Source organism: Palaemon carinicauda, chromosome 39 (assembly GCF_036898095.1).
Source record: "Palaemon carinicauda isolate YSFRI2023 chromosome 39, ASM3689809v2, whole genome shotgun sequence".
Classification (NCBI taxonomy): domain Eukaryota; kingdom Metazoa; phylum Arthropoda; class Malacostraca; order Decapoda; family Palaemonidae; genus Palaemon; species Palaemon carinicauda.
Window position 1 is genome coordinate 52,791,807 of NC_090763.1, and position 15,913 is coordinate 52,807,719.

Here is a 15,913-nt window from a genome sequence, read left to right on the forward strand (position 1 = left end):
GAGAGGCAATATGTCAGCACTCGATTGTAGCCAAAACAAAAGTGAAGAAGGTCACTGGGTGAGTGTGTGAGCAGGGAGGTTGGTCTACACCCTGCTATCCCCACTAACTAACGGAGGGTTGCTGATATCTTACATGAAAGTTTTTATAGCTAAATCCAGCTCGCACTGAAACATATATCATAGTAAAGAACAAAGGTTTATATTTGTGTTGGAAAAAATGTAAGTTTCTCACAAAAATATATTTTTCAATATTAAACTTACCCGATAATCATGTAGCTGTCAACTCCGTTGCCCGACAGAATTCTATGGAGGGATACGCCAGCTATCACAATACTAGAAGGGGGTGTATTTACCAGCGCCACCTGTGGCCAGGTACTCAAGTACTTTTTGTTGACACCTCCTCAATTATTCCTCTGTCGTGCTTCCGGCAAGACGTTCTGGGATACGCTTATGTTCTTGGAGTATTTTCACGACTTTGGTGAAGTATTTCTCTTTGATTTCGGCTGTCGCTTTACTGGAAACTTCTATATTAGCTTAGTTAGCTTTTGGAATTAATTTGATTAATTATGGTGACGAGAGAGTATGAACTCTCGTTCACCTTTCAATGGCCGACCCTTCCCTTAGACGGAAGTGTTGGTGTCTAAGAGAGTATAGACTCTCTTTCTTAATTTTGCTTAACAAAAGTTATAGATTTATTTTATATCTCTCCGCCTCTTATAGGCCTCTTCGATTAACTTCCTTTTATTATAAACTCATTAAAATTAATTTTTATATTTGTTTATATTCGACCTTCCTAATAGTAGGCGGTCTTTTACCGAAGTTAATAAACTTTGAGCCCGTCATTTCGGTTTTACCTGTTAACATATTATGCTATTTCCGCCACAGAGTTTGAAAGAATTTCTTTGATAGTCTCGTACTGTTTTCTAAGTTGAACTAACGTTTTGTTTTGTCTCTGCAGTTGTTGACGTTCAGAACGTTCAACTTGCACTCTATCGTTACGATAGAGAAAGAATGTTCACGGTTTCACGTTGCAGTAAGAGTAACCGTGTCTAGCGTTTTGTTCATTCTTTCTTAACTTAATGGTTTTGATCCTAATAAAGGAACTTTTCAGTTTTTTCCTTTAACAATAATATGTTTTAACGATATATATGATTGGGCTCTTCTCTCAGGTTCTAAGTCAAGAGAGAGAGAGAGAGAGAGATAGAGACGGAGGGAGAAAGAGGATAAACGTTTCATTCAAGCCTGCCAGGCGTACGAGTAACGTCGTTATCGTTTTTGCTCTTCTCCCTAGTCTCTTTAGGGGAAGAAACTAAACGTTTCTAGAGTGATCTAGTGTTTAGTCTCTTTCCAGCCACTGAATTATCTTTCATTAGATTTTTCTGTTACATTGTAATTCTGTTTTCGCAATTACTAACTTTGAGAAAGGATAGAATTGCGTATTTCAGGTACAAACCACTTAAAGTTTCGAGTTCAGTGAAATAAGTGCAAACAGAAATCAAAGTGATAAGTGATTAGTGCGTGAGGGTACTTTTGTGCGCGCCAGTCGTCCTCCCAGTCCGGGACCTCTTGCAAGCTCCCAAGCCCAGGGGAGAAGCAATGTCGAAGGGCATAAGGGTTCAGCAGGCCTTGATCGGCGCACAGAAGTATCCTCGGTGGTTGTGGGCGTGTCTTACCGAGACCGTCACTCCCACCCGCAGACGATTGAGCCCTTATTTTGCTCGTCTGCAGAAGAGATTAGGGGAGAAAATAAAGGCAGAGTAACGCTGGTCTCAGGTCTCAAGACCTCTTAAACGTTAAGTCCAGACCTATGCCAGACGTACGAAGTTAAAGTTCACAACCCAAATGCAGTCATTGGGTTAGCTCTGACTCTCCTCAGTCATCAGTTGATTACACTCCGCCTAAGAGGAGTAAGGTTCTGCCGCAACAGATCTCTGCTGTTAAGGCTTTACCTCAGCAGACCTTAGTGTCTGCCGACCCCAAGTTGACTCTACTGCAGTCCATACAGTCACAACTTTTGGTCTTGATGCGTGAGTGTCGGGCTGAGAGTGTTGCGCCTCCGCCTCCGCCTACACTCCCCCCCGCCTATGATCGCTCCGCCTGATCGCAGTACCACCTGCCAGGCGTACGATGTTGTGAACTCTACTACAGTCCATGCAAGCACAGCTTTCGGACTTGATGCGTGAGTGTTGGGCTGAGAGTGTTGCTCCTCCGCCTCCGCCTACACTCCCTCCACCTACACTCGCTCCGCCTGATCGCAGTACCATCTGCCAGGCGTACGATGTTGTGGACTCTACTACAGTCCATGCAAGCACAGCTTTCGGACTTGATGCGTGAGTGTCGGGCTGAGAGTGTTGCTCCTCCGCCTCCGCCTACACTCCCTCCACCTACTCTCGCTCCGCCTGATCGCAGTACCACCTGCCAGGCGTACGATGTTGTGGACTCTACTACAGTCCATGCAAGCACAGCTTTCGGACTTAATGCGTGAGTGTCGGGCTGAGAGTGTTACTCCTCCGCCTCCGCCTACACTCCCTCCGCCTACGCTCGCTCCGCCTGATCGCAGTACCACCTGCCAGGCGTACGATGTTGAGCCACGTGCTGAGTTTGCTGTTCCCTGTGGTGTTCAGCCTCCGCCTTCCTTAAGGCAACCTTTACAATGGGATCAGGAGGATTATACCTCTCTTCCTCCGACTCCACTTGCTGCTCCACCAGTGATGCAACACTCGGTTGAGGTACAACAACCTCTCCCGTCCATGAGTCAGTCTCCTCAGCTCTCGCTGCAGCGAGCTCAACCCTCCACAAGGCAAGCACCACAACACCTTAGCCTTGCGCCTCAGGAGCCTCAGCTTGCGAGACATTTACCTTGTTCTGCGCAGCCTCTTCCTCATCGCGCTCCGCTCACACCACAGGAACTGGAACTTGCTACTCCGCTTCCGCCAACCGCTCAGCAAGCGCAACCCTTGGGTTCAACCACTCATGCTAGGAGTCAGCCTCCTCCACCCATGCGCCTTCCTTCTGCTTGTCTTTTATTCAGCCTTTGCAGACTGAGCCTCAGGTGTTCCCTCAACGGAGTCTTGAAGAGGAAACCACAACTATTGTTGTTCCAGCTCGTTCTGACTCTGCTGTTCAGCATACCTTACCTCCATTTTCATACCATGGTTTAAACCCCATGCAAGCATGCATAAAGCACTCTAGCACTGGTCATGGAATTTCTGAGAAATGTTAAACGCCATGCACACGCTCTGCTTTCCTTACAGCAGGCTCTGCTTACAGCAGGCTCTGCTTACTACATGCTCAGCATACAGCATGCTCTGCATTCAGCATGCTCTGCATACAACATGCTCTGCATACAGCATGCTCTGCATTCAGCATGCTCTGCATACAACATGCTCTACATACAGCATGCTCTGCATACAGCATACTCTGCATACATCATGCTCTGCATACCTTACCGCATGCTTCTCAACACATCTTGGGTTGTTGCCAACTCACTAGACTGTCAAGCAGTTTCATAACGTTGCCTTCTAGTCTGCTGCTTTTGCACCAGTGAACCCTCACTCAGAGAACTTAGCTTTTCTAGGATAAGGTCCCTGTAGATGAGAAAGTTCTTTTCTCCCTCCTTCTGATATTCCCTTGAGGACTCTGTCATTTGGAGGGAGCCTTTAGCTGCATAACCTCTTATGGACTTTTATTTAAGCATAACATGCTTACAGGGAAGGTAATGGTTCCACTTCAGTCGCTAATCCCGTCTGTTACCACACCTGCTCCCATAGACCTTGAGCTGTGTTGCATGTCATGCAGTCCAAGCTTAGTCCTTGTTAGAGGATTTTTTGTTTACGGAGTCAATGTGTCACGGGGAAGACGTTCAACAACCAACAGAAGTGACTTGTTGTGACGCAGTGCGGCAACCTCAGCAACCCGTTAAGGAGTTGTCTGTACGACCCAGACAGTCTAGACAGATTCGGGTTGTCACTGTACTTCCTCGCTTGCCCATGATTGACAGTTTACAGACTGTGCAGCAGTATCATGATCTTGTGTCCGGCTCCGTCAGACGACTGGCTTTTAAGAGCTCCCACAAGTCGTCGCTGTCTGGAGATTTTCAAATGGACTATGGATCTGACCAAGGAACTGGGCCTCCTGGTCAATTTTGAGGAGTCTCAGCTCGTTCCATCCCAGACCATTGTCTCCTTGGGTATGGATCTTCAGAGTCGAGCTTTTCGGACTTGTCCGTCGGCCCCAAGGATCTTCCAAGCCCTAGAATGCATCCAGAGCATGCTGAGAGGGAACCGATGCTTAGTCAGGCAGTGGATGAGTCTAACAGGGACACTTTCATCGCTGGCCCTGTTCATCGAGTTAGGGAGACTCCACCTCCGCCCCCTTCAGTATCATCTAGCTGCTCACTGGATAAAGGACATGACGCTAGAGACGGTCTCAGTTCCTGTTTCCGAAGAGATGAGGTCTACTCTAACGTGGTGGAAGAACAGCATTCTTCTCAAGGAAGGTCTACCATTGGCTGTTCAGACCCCCGACCACCGTCTCTTCTCGGACGCATCGGACACGGGCTGGGGTGCGACACTGGACGGACAGGAATGCTCGGGAACATGGAATCAGGAGCAAAGGACACTTCACATCTATTGCAAGGAGTTGTTGGCAGTTCATCTGGCCTTGATAAACTTCAAGTCCCTCCAGCTAAACAAGGTGGTGGAGGTGAACTCCGACAACACCACAGCCTTGGCTTACATCTCCAAGCAGGGAGGGACTCATTCGAGGAAGTTGTTCGAGATCGCAAGGGACCTCCTCATTTGGTCAAAAGATCGAAAGCTCACGCTGGTAACGAGGCTCATTCAGGGCGATATGAATGTCATGGCAGATCGCCTCAGCCGGAAGGGTCAGGTCTTCCCCACAGAGTGGACCCTTCACAAGAATGTTTGCAGCAGACTTTGGGCCCTGTGGGGTCAGCCAACCATAGATCTATTCGCTACCTCGATGACCAAGAGGCTCCTCTTGTATTGTTCTCCGATTCCAGACCCAGCAGCAGTTCGCGTGGATGCCTTTCTGCTGGATTGGTCCCATCTCAACCTGTATGCATTCCCGCCGTTCAAGATTGTCAACAGGGTACTTCAGAAGTTCGCCTCTCACAAAGGGACACGGCTGACGTTGGTTGCTCCCCTCTGGCCCGCGAGAGAATGGTTCACCGAGGTACTGCAATGGCTGGTCGACGTTCCCAGGACTCTTCCTCTAAGAGTGGACCTTCTGCGTCAACCTCACGTAAAGAAGGTACACCCAAACCTCCACGCTCTTCGTCTGACTGCCTTCAGACTATCGAAAGACTCTCAAGAGCTAGAGGCTTTTCGAAGGAGGCAGCCAGAGCGATTGCCAGAGCAAGGACGACATCCACTCTCAGAGTCTATCAGTCTAAATGGGAAGTCTTCCGAAGCTGGTGCAAGGCCAATGCAGTTTCCTCAACCAGTACCACTGTAACCCAGATTGCTGACTTCCTGTTACATCTAAGGAACGTAAGATCCCTATCAGCTCCTACGATCAAGGGTTACAGAAGTATGTTGGCAGCGGTTTTCCGCCACAGAGGCTTGGATCTTTCCTCCAACAAAGATCTACAGGACCTCCTTAGGTCTTTTGAGACCTCAAAGGAACGTCGGTTGTCCACTCCAGGCTGGAATCTAGACGTGGTCCTAAGGTTCCTAATGTCATCAGGATTTGAACCGCTCCAATCAGCCTCTTTTAAGGACCTCACATTAAAAACTCTTTTCCTCGTGTGCTTAGCAACAGGTAAAAGAGTAAGTGAGATCCACGCCTTCAGCAGGAACATAGGTTTCACATCTGAAACGGCTACATGTTCCTTGCAGCTCGGTTTTTTGGCTAAAAACGAGCTTCCTTCCCGTCCTTGGCCTAAGTCGTTCGAGATCCCAAGCCTGTCCAACATGGTGGGGAACGAACTGGAGAGAGTACTTTGCCCAGTTAGAGCTCTTAAGTACTATCTAAGAAGGTCAAAACCATTACGAGGACAATCAGAAGCCTTATGGTGTGCTATCAAGAAGCCTTCTCTACCAATGTCTAAGAACGCAGTTTCTTACTACATCAGGCTTCTGATTAGAGAAGCAAATTCTCATCTGAAGGAAGAAGACTTTGCTTTGCTGAAGGTAAGGACACATGAAGTGAGAGCTGTGGCTACTTCAGTGGCCTTCAAACAGAACCGTTCTCTGCAGAGTGTTATGGATGCAACCTATTGGAGAAGCAAGTCAGTGTTCGCATCATTCTATCTCAAAGATGTCCAGTCTCTTTACGAGTACTGCTACACCCTGGGACCATTCGTAGCAACGAATGCAGTAGTAGGCGAGGGCTCAGCCACTACATTCCCATAATCCCATAACTTTTTAACCTTTCTCTTGAATACTTTTTATGGGTTGTACGGTCGGCTAAGAAGCCTTCCACATCCTTGTTGATTTGGCGGGTGGTCAATTCTTTCTTGAGAAGCGCCGAGGTTAAAGGTTGTGATGAGGTCCTTTAGTATGGGTTGCAGCCCTGTATACTTTAGCACCTTTGAGTTGATTCAGCCTCCCAAGAGGAACGCTGCGCTCAGTAAGGAAGACGATCTTATTAAAGGCAGAGTAACGGTTCAAGTCGACTTCCTTACCAGGTACTTATTATTTCATTGTTATTGTGGATAACTGATTATATGAAATACGGGATACTTAGCTATCCTTTAGTCTTGTACACTGGTTTTTCACCCACCCCCCTGGGTGTGAATCAGCTACATGATTATCGGGTAAGTTTAATATTGAAAAATGTTATTTTTATTAATAAAATAAATTTTTGAATATACTTACCCGATAATCATGATTTAATCGACCCTCCCTTCCTCCCCATAGAGAACCAGTGGACCGAGGAATAATTGAGGAGGTGTCAACAAGAAGTACTTGAGTACCTGGCCACAGGTGGCGCTGGTAAATACACCCCCTTCTAGTATTGTGATAGCTGGCGTATCCCTCCATAGAATTCTGTCGGGCAACGGAGTTGACAGCTACATGATTATCGGGTAAGTATATTCAAAAATTTATTTTATTAATAAAAATAACATAATTATTGCATTTAGAAATTTTCATCAAAGTAAACATCAAAATAAATACCTTCCATTTATTTGCATCGCCACTCTTTTTATCCATTCCTTATGTTCATCCTTAGTTCCCAACAGTTTCAGCTCAAAATTTTCTGTATACTTCAAATCACATAATTCTGATGGAGAGCAGCTAAAAGATACACCCAGTGTCATATGTAGCTTTTTGACAGTTTTATGAATCTTACTCAAACTTCTTTTGAATGCTTTGACTGCATTAACAGTGTTCAACCTAACATAAATAGTCTCAAGATCATGACAGGAGCTTAAAACCTCCTGTTCTCCTAAACCACCAGTGAAACTGGTGAGGCAACCCCAGGGATTCAAAGACAATACCAAGTCATCTGATAGTCTACTATGGAAGATCCTTTCATGATTCAAGAGGCTTAATTCAATCATAACTGGATCAGTTTTCCTATTTGCCTGGGTATATTCTGACTTACAGCATTTGACTTCTCTCAATGTAGGTAACAGGTCTTTGATATCATAAGGATTAACCGCAGCTGGAATTTCAATCTTTAGAGTCTCTAAATTCACATCAAAATCCCGATAAAACTTGAGCGCAGAAACAACATGTTTATCATTCAAAGTCCAATGTGACCGAGGCAATTTGTCAATTATCTTGCGACCTGCACTTTCATTTTTCAGGGTTTCTGTGTAGAAACTCCACCAAAAATTGTAATCAGTTGAGGGAATATTTGCTTTGTCTAAAATCTCAAATATTTCCTTTTCATACTTCACAAAATTATCTGTAATTGCTAAACATCCTGTTATATACTTAATAATTTCTAAAAGATTTTCCCAAAAATGGTGGTTCTGTTTCAATTCAGCATCTATATCTTTAAAAGAGAGCTTTTTATAGCTTCCAAGAGTCACACTATCAGCCAAATATGCTCCAGCTAGATATTCCATTTGTGTTTTATGAAGAAAAGCAAACCTGTTTTGCATGGAGATATTCCCTTCTGTTTCCCAATACAAAAAGGATGATAAAAAGTCTAATACATCTTCATCAACTGATCTACAACACTCTTCCTTTAAGCTTTCTATTTCCATGTTTGTCAAAGTTTTGATATCTCCTCCAAGCAGCTTTAACCAAGCTTGTTGACCCAAACAGAAAAGGATCTTTTCAAGCTCAAAATTAAGCTTTTTTCTGTTATCCTTCTCTAAAGTGTCACTTCTGTTCTTTTTCTCTAACAACTCACAAAATCTTCTTTGAGAAAGCTTGAAGATTTCTTGATACAGCAAGGTGGAAGAGACAATTTTTAAAGTAGATTTGGAATCCACCCTCCATAGACATATAAGGAGAGAAAGGGTCAGTGGAAGCTTCAAATGTCTACCTATAACTTTTCTCGTAGTTTCCATATACTCCAGAAACGAACAAAGTTCTTCCTCACGTTTTACTTCGTCTTTTTCCACTGCTGCAAATACCTTTTCAGAAAATGTTTTTAAAACATTTTCATCAAAGCCATGTATGTACATTTCTCCCGGAAGGGAAGAAACCTTGCAGTTCCCATATATGCAAAGTATATCCTCTTTGTATTCAGGAAGAGTTGTAAAAAGGATACATTGATCGCTTAATTTATAAAAAATGTCTCTTACCAGGTCTAGAGACTTGCCTATCTCGGCTTCTTCAAAACCATCAACCATTATAAGTATTTCTAGTTCTTTCAAGGTTGATATAATGTCATCAGTTTGAAATTGCATACATGTTTCCAACAGACATTCTTCTGTGAGAAACTCTAATAGTGTTTGGGATTTAACTTTGCCAACTTCAACATATATTATCAAATCAAACTTATTTAGACCAATCACCTTTTGATCACTCTCTTTTTTGCACCATTCATGGATTACATAATGGCACAAAAACGTCTTTCCACTTCCAGCTAATCCACAAAATACAAGAGGTTTTCGTTTTGGTCCTTTCATTTTTCCTGTAACAGTGAAAATCTCAGCTATTCCAATGGTTTTACCATTGAACTCTATATCTAATGGAGTAAAGATCGTGTCAACTTGATATCTACTCGAAGTAGTTTTCTTTACATCTTCCCCTGCCATCCAAAAGCATGGATTCCGAATTTGCAGTCTGCTGTATGCCGAGTGAAGTTCTCTTTTTCCTTCCTCTATCATTTTAAACCTCAAATTATCTTTAAATTCTTTCACATCTTCTAAATATGTTTCTGAATCAACCTGGTAAATTTGAATAGAAAGAATACACTCTAAGGAATCTTCCATAGCACTTATATTATCTGAGAAATCTTGACTAACAACATTTCCAACATTCAAATATATGTCTTTAAGAAGACCTTTCATATACTCAACCAAAGGACTCAATTCACTAGAGGTTACTCCATATTTGTGGCATACTTTGTTTCGCAATTCTCTGAATTCTTCAATAGCCATCTTTCCTTTGTCGCTCAGCTTATCATACAGATCTTTACATACGTCTTCAATAACGCCATTTGCAAAAGTTATATCAAAATCTTCCTTATTCAGGTCTAAATCAAAAAGATAAAAATGGTCTTTATCAAAAACAGCCTTAATTTTCCTTCTACCCCATTTCTCATCGGCCATGTACTGGCGCAAAGTCTTACTCCCTCCATTGGAATTCATGGATGTATGTGAATACATCGCTCTTGCAACATCACACAAGACACTTGCTCCAACTTTATTCACGCATCTGAATAATTTGCTGTAACAAAAATCTGCCTCACTGTATTCTTTTGGCATACGACGTTCTGGTAATTCCATAAATGAAGCCATGTTCACATATTGTGGTTTTCTACGAGTACCTGCAAATATCAAAATCCTTTTAAAATTTGTTTCATCGGAGCCTATCAATTATATACATGTCAACAACTGTGGTCCGGAATGCCTCCTTAAAAAATTTATTTTTTTTTTTCAAAATGACAACTTTGGAAGTAATGTGTAATTTTTCTAACAATACAAACATGAAAACACAGGAGAAGAAATCAGTGCAAGGTGGCATATGGCTAAAAAAATTTTAACAAGATGTAAACAACTGCTACTAGAGGTAGCAGAGAGAAGAAACCCCTGCTCAATCATACCTTCTTCAGTTTGATTGCCAACAGGTGATAGCGAGTAACACGTGTAAAGAACTCCAGGTTTATATTTTTACAAAAATTTACAAATTTTGAAGTACAGTAATTTGTATTTTTCCTAACCATACAAACCTGTAGCTCTTTATTTTGGAATACACTTTCGGCAAAGCTGAAACTAGCCATAACACTTTTAGCGAGGTGTAACTACCCCACTGCTAGTTAGCGGGAGGGTAACAAGGGTAGCTGGCTACCCCGCTCACACACACACACCTGTGTTCTATCGTCACTTTTGCTTGCAGGCAGGACTTACCAGGGGATAGGTGATGGCATGCCAATCAATATAAAGACCTACAGGTTTGTACGTTCAGAGAAATACAAATTACTTCCAAATTCGTCACTTGTTCAGACACTAGAATACAAAACTTTCGCTCTTTATTAGGGAAGACTAACCCTGTAGGTGGGTGAAAGTCCGAACCAACTGGCTGATTTTTACCAGAGGTTTTCCCGTACATGCTTCGCAAGTAACAAGGAGACACCCTGACACCCACTAAATTCCATACAAAGCAGCCAGAGCAATCTGTGTGATTGTGTGACACTAGCAGTATGACTAGTCTAAGTAAGAATTCTCAGAAACATGGGCATCTTTCAACCAACCATAGATGTTATCCAATCACATCTTGCCTGGGGGTATGGGGAAGTAACAAAAATATATATCTATACAGTAATACCTTGACATACGAGTGACCCAACAAACAAACATTTTGAGATACGAGCAAGCCGCCAAGCAAATTTTTGCATCGAGATACGAGCACAAACTTGAGATACGAGCACGCTTACAGATGCTGGCGCTCAGTAGCTGAGCACTTGGGGGCTCTCGAAGCCCACATCACTCCTTCATTTCACGTGATCTCCGACCGCTGTGTCTCTGAGCATTGCCCATGTTGTTTACATTATTGACGTGATTTTAACATATATTTGAAGACAATTATCCTAATAAGTAATGAGTCCAGATAAAGTGAGTGGAAACATTATTATTGAGAAGAAAAAGCGCATGATAACGATAGAGGTGAAGCATGAAACTATCGAAAAACATGAGCATGGTGACCGTGTGAGTGAGTTGGGCCACCATTACAAAAGGAGTACATCGACGATATGTACCATCCTCAAACAGAAGGATGCTATTAAGAGCACAAACCCTTCCAAAGGCATAAACATCCTGTCTAAGTTATGGACTAATATAAATAACGAGATGGAAATACTTCTGTTCTTGCGGAGTAAAGAAAAGCAACTGGCGGGGATAGCATGACTGAGACTATCACCTGTGAGAAGGCGTGCAATCTACAAAGATTTAAAACATAGGGAAGCAGCTGAGAGTGCGAAGACATCAATGCCAGTGGAGACGTCCAAAACTAGTCGTGGCTGGATTGATAACTTTAAAAGTGAACTTGGATCCACTTGGTTGTGAGGAACAAGTCTTCAACTGCAATGAAAGTGGCCTATTTTTGGAAAAAGATGCCACGGAGGACATTCAATACGGCAGAAGAGAAGAAATTGCCGAGCCATAAACCCATAAAAGATAAGATTGACTTGAGACTTGTGTGCTAATGCCAGCAGTGACTGCAAGATTCGAAAACCCATGTGCTTTCAAGAGTCACAAGATCTTGAAAGAAAAGCTTCAAGCGATGTGGCGAGCAAATTTAAAGGAATGGGTTACGAGGCATTTCTTCACAGAATGGGTAAATCTGTGCTTTGGTCCAGCAGTCAAGAAAAACCTGCCATTGAAATCTCTTCTCATTTTAGACAATGCCCCTGGCCAACCTCCAGGTCTTAAAGATGACATTCTCGATGAATTAAAGTTCATCAAGGTCCTCTATCTCCCGCCCAACACACCACTCCTCCAGCCCATGAATCAACAGGTCATTCAAATATCACAAAGCTGTACATAAAGCATCTTTAAGCTTTGATATCACCGATAACACCAACCTCACCCTTCGTGAATTTTGGAAGGACCATTTTGACATTATGCATAGTTTAAAAATTATTGATGAAGCACGGCAGGGTGTAATGTGAAGAACTTTAAATTCAGCTTGGAACAAATTATGGCCAGATTCTTTAGCTGAAAGGGATTTTGAAGGGTTCTTTAGGCCGCCTGACCGCAAACCCATCGTGTTGGGGGAGATTGTATCTCTCAGAAAGTTCATAAGACTGGAGGTGGATAAGGTAGATTTCTACAACATTGTCGAGGAGCACCAAGAAGAGCTCACAACTGAGAAGTTGATCGAGCTCCAGACGATGCAACAAACAGGGGTGTTGCAAGAGCTCAGTAGTGAAGAGGAGGTAGAACCAGAGGCACTTCTTTCTTTAAGGGAGATCAAGGAAGTGTTGGCTAAGTGGCAGGATGTTTCTGATTTCGGTGAAAAGAGACACCCTGATAAATTATTAAGTGGTCGTGCTTCAGCTCTTTTCAATGACACTTGCCTGACTCATTTCAGCAACATTTTGAAAGGGATACCAAAACAAAGCTCCTTGGATAGATATTTCTTAAAAGCCCTGCAGCAAGTGAAGGCGAAAGCGAGGCAAAAAGACAAGCGAAGAATAGTGAAAAACCCTCGCTAAAAATGACAAATTCGGAGATAATTTGTATTTTTCCTAACCATACAAACCTTAGCTATTTACATTGGGTTTACCTTTCGGCGTAGCTGAAATGACGAGCCAATAGTTTTTAACGAGGGTTAACTACCCCCGCGCTAGTTAGCGGGGGTAGGGGAAGGGATAGCTTGCTACCCCTCCCCCCCACACACCGGTGATTTGCTTCACTTCATTTAGAGGTAGGACTTGACTTGGGGGCCAGGGCTGGCGGGCAAATATGTGTAAATAGCTAAGGTTTGTATGGTTAGGAAAAATACAAATTATCTCCGAATTTGTCATTTGTTCCGTAACCGAAATACAAACCACGCTATTTACATTGGGTGACTTGCCCCTTAGGAAGGGTGGAAAGTCCCCAGCCTTACTGACTTTGGCTTTGCCCGGGGGCTCCGCCTCCCAGTGAGTAGCACTTGAGAGAAGGAGCCCCTGCACCTCACAAGTTCCTTGCTTCGCTAGGAACGAGTGGCCTACATAAGTTGTGTGTGGAGGAAAGCGTGACTCGTCCTATGAAGTTGACCTTGAGACCTTTAAATAGGAATCTAGGATAAGACGTTCCCAATACCACCTCGTCAGGGTATGGGGGACGCGACAGTATTAAACTTAATACTAGGAGCACAAGGAAGCATGGGTTACCTGCAGAGGTCGAGGTCAGCTATGCGAAGACCAGGATGCTGCTTCCCCAAGAGAGGGGAGAATGAAGAAAGAAGTAAGGGTCAGACATACTCTTTCATTCACCCAGACTAAAACCGGGTAACAACGCCCTCAACCTACTGCTACTTGTCCATAAAGGAGCCTGAGGTTAGACTAGCTGTTGTGCAGCCACCACAGGGCCGATAGAAAACGTATTGAGGCTCCTGTAGGTCACGTCCTGCAGGTAGTGGGCTGTGAAGGTCGTCTGACGCTTCCAGACCCCAGCTTGAAGCACCTACGTCACAGAGAAGTTTCTCTTGAAGGCCAGGGACGTAGCAGCGCCCCTGACGTCGTGTGCCCTAAGGCGACGTGACGGGGGAGGGTCTGGATTCAAGGCGTGGTGGATAACCCTTCGAATCCAAGCCGAGATGGTGTTCCTGGTGACCCTCCTCTTCGTCCTGCCTGTGCTTACAAACAATGCCCGCACTTGAGGACGGACTGCAGCTGTTCTCTTAAAGTAGTACCTCAGACACCTCAATGGACATAGTAGCAGCTGGTCTGGGTCGCTTGTTACAGAACGGAGACTCGCGATCCTGAAAGAGTCGAACCGTGGATCCGGCACTCCAGGATTCTGAGTCTTGGCAACAAACTCAGGGACGAACCTGAACGTTACCTCCCCCCATCCCCTTGAATGGGCGATGTCGTATGAGAGACCATGAAGTTCACTAACTCGCTTGGCCGAAGCCAAAGCGAGCAGGAAAGCCGTCTTCCAAGACAGGTGGCGATCAGAGGCCTGGCATAATGGTTCGAAGGGAGGTCTCTTAAGAGCCCTGAGAACCCGAACCACGTTCCAAGGAGGAGGTCTCACTTCCGATTGGGGGCAGGTAAGCTCATAGCTACGTATGAGTAGAGAGAGTTCTAGCGAGGAAGAAATGTCCACGCCCTTCAGCCTGAAAGCCAAGCTTAAGGCTGAGCGATAGCCTTTCACTGCTGAGACAGAAAGGCGCATTTCCTCCAGCAGATATACGAGGAACTCCACTATTGCTGGAATAGTGGCATCGAGTGGAGAGATACCCCTCCCACGACACCAACCACAAAAGACTCTCCACTTCGCCTGGTAGACTCCCTCAGAGGACTTTCGCAGGTGCCGAGACATTCTCTCCGCAACCTGTTGCGAAAAGCCTCTCTCCGTGAGGAGATGCTGGACAGTCTCCAGGCGTGAAACCGAAGTGAGGCCACGGCCTTGTGAGGGATGTTGGAGTGGGGTTGTCTGAGAAGCTCGCGTCGTGGAGGAAGTTCTCTCGGGAGCTCCGTCAGGAGCTGCAGAAGGTCCGGGAACCATTCCGCGTGATGCCATAGCGGAGCTATCAGAGTCATCGAACAGTTGACCGATAGTCTGGTCCTGTTGAGCACCCTTCTCATCAGACAGAACGGTGGGAAGGCGTACACGTCGATGTTGTCCCACCGTTGCTGGAAAGCATCTTGCCAGAGAGCCTTGGGGTCCGGGACTGGGGAGCAGTACAGAGGCAGCTTGAAATTCAACGCTGTCGCGAACAGGTCCACGGTCGGGGAACCCCACAAAGTCAAGACTTTGTTGGCTATCTGAGGATCCAAAGACCACTCGGTACTCACTATCTGCGAAGCCCTGCTCAGACTGTCGGCGAGCACATTCCTCTTGCCAGGAATGAAGCGAGCTGATAGTGTTATCGAGTGGACTTCGGTCCACCTCAGAATCTCTACTGCAAGATGGGATAGCTGCTGCGAAAAAGTACCTCCCTGCTTGTTGATATAAGCCACTACTGTGGTGTTGTCGCTCATCACCACCACGGAGTGACCCGCCAGGGTCTGTTGGAACTGTTGAAGAGCCAGAAAGACGGCCTTCAACTCTAGCAGGTTGATGTGCAGGCACTTTTCTGATTCTGACCAAAGGCCTGAGGTCCTCTGGTTCAGAACGTGCGCCCCCAACCCTTCTTTTGACGCGTCCGAAAACAATGTCAATTCCGGGGGGAGGACGAGAAGACTCACTCCCTTTCGCAGGTTCTCGTCGACCATCCACCACCGCAGGTCCGTCCGTTCCAAAGATCCTATCGGGACCTGTACGTCCGGGGAATCGGATCCTTGATTCCACCGGGACTTGAGCCGCCCCTGCAGGGATCTCATCCTGAGGCAGCCGTTTGGAACCAGACGAGCCAGGGAGGATAGGTGACCTAAGAGACGCAACCACGATTGGGCGGGAAGCTCTTCTCGCCTGAGGAAGGGTTCCGCCACCCTCCTCAGCCTTGCTATCCTGTCGTCTGATGGAAAGGCTTTGTGGAGATTGGTGTCTATCAACATACCTAGATAAACCAGTCGTTGGGACGGCTGCAGAGAGGACTTCTCGAGGTTTACCACGATCCCCAGATCCTGGCAAAGACCCAGAAGCCTGTCTCGGTGCCGAAGAAGGGTCGAC

At 45.1% G+C, this 15,913-nt stretch overlaps 1 protein-coding gene across 1 annotated transcript in view; it reads right to left on the reverse strand.

Moving 5' to 3' along the window:
- Positions 1 to 15,913, reverse strand: part of LOC137631185 (uncharacterized) — a 42,112-nt gene that overhangs the window by 14,255 nt on the left and 11,944 nt on the right. Inside the window, exon 2 of the mRNA XM_068362916.1 lies at positions 7,143 to 9,918. Within this exon, the coding sequence (XP_068219017.1) occupies positions 7,143 to 9,889 (2,747 nt within the window). The 5' untranslated portion in view covers positions 9,890 to 9,918. The remainder of the gene's footprint in view (positions 1 to 7,142; positions 9,919 to 15,913) is intronic.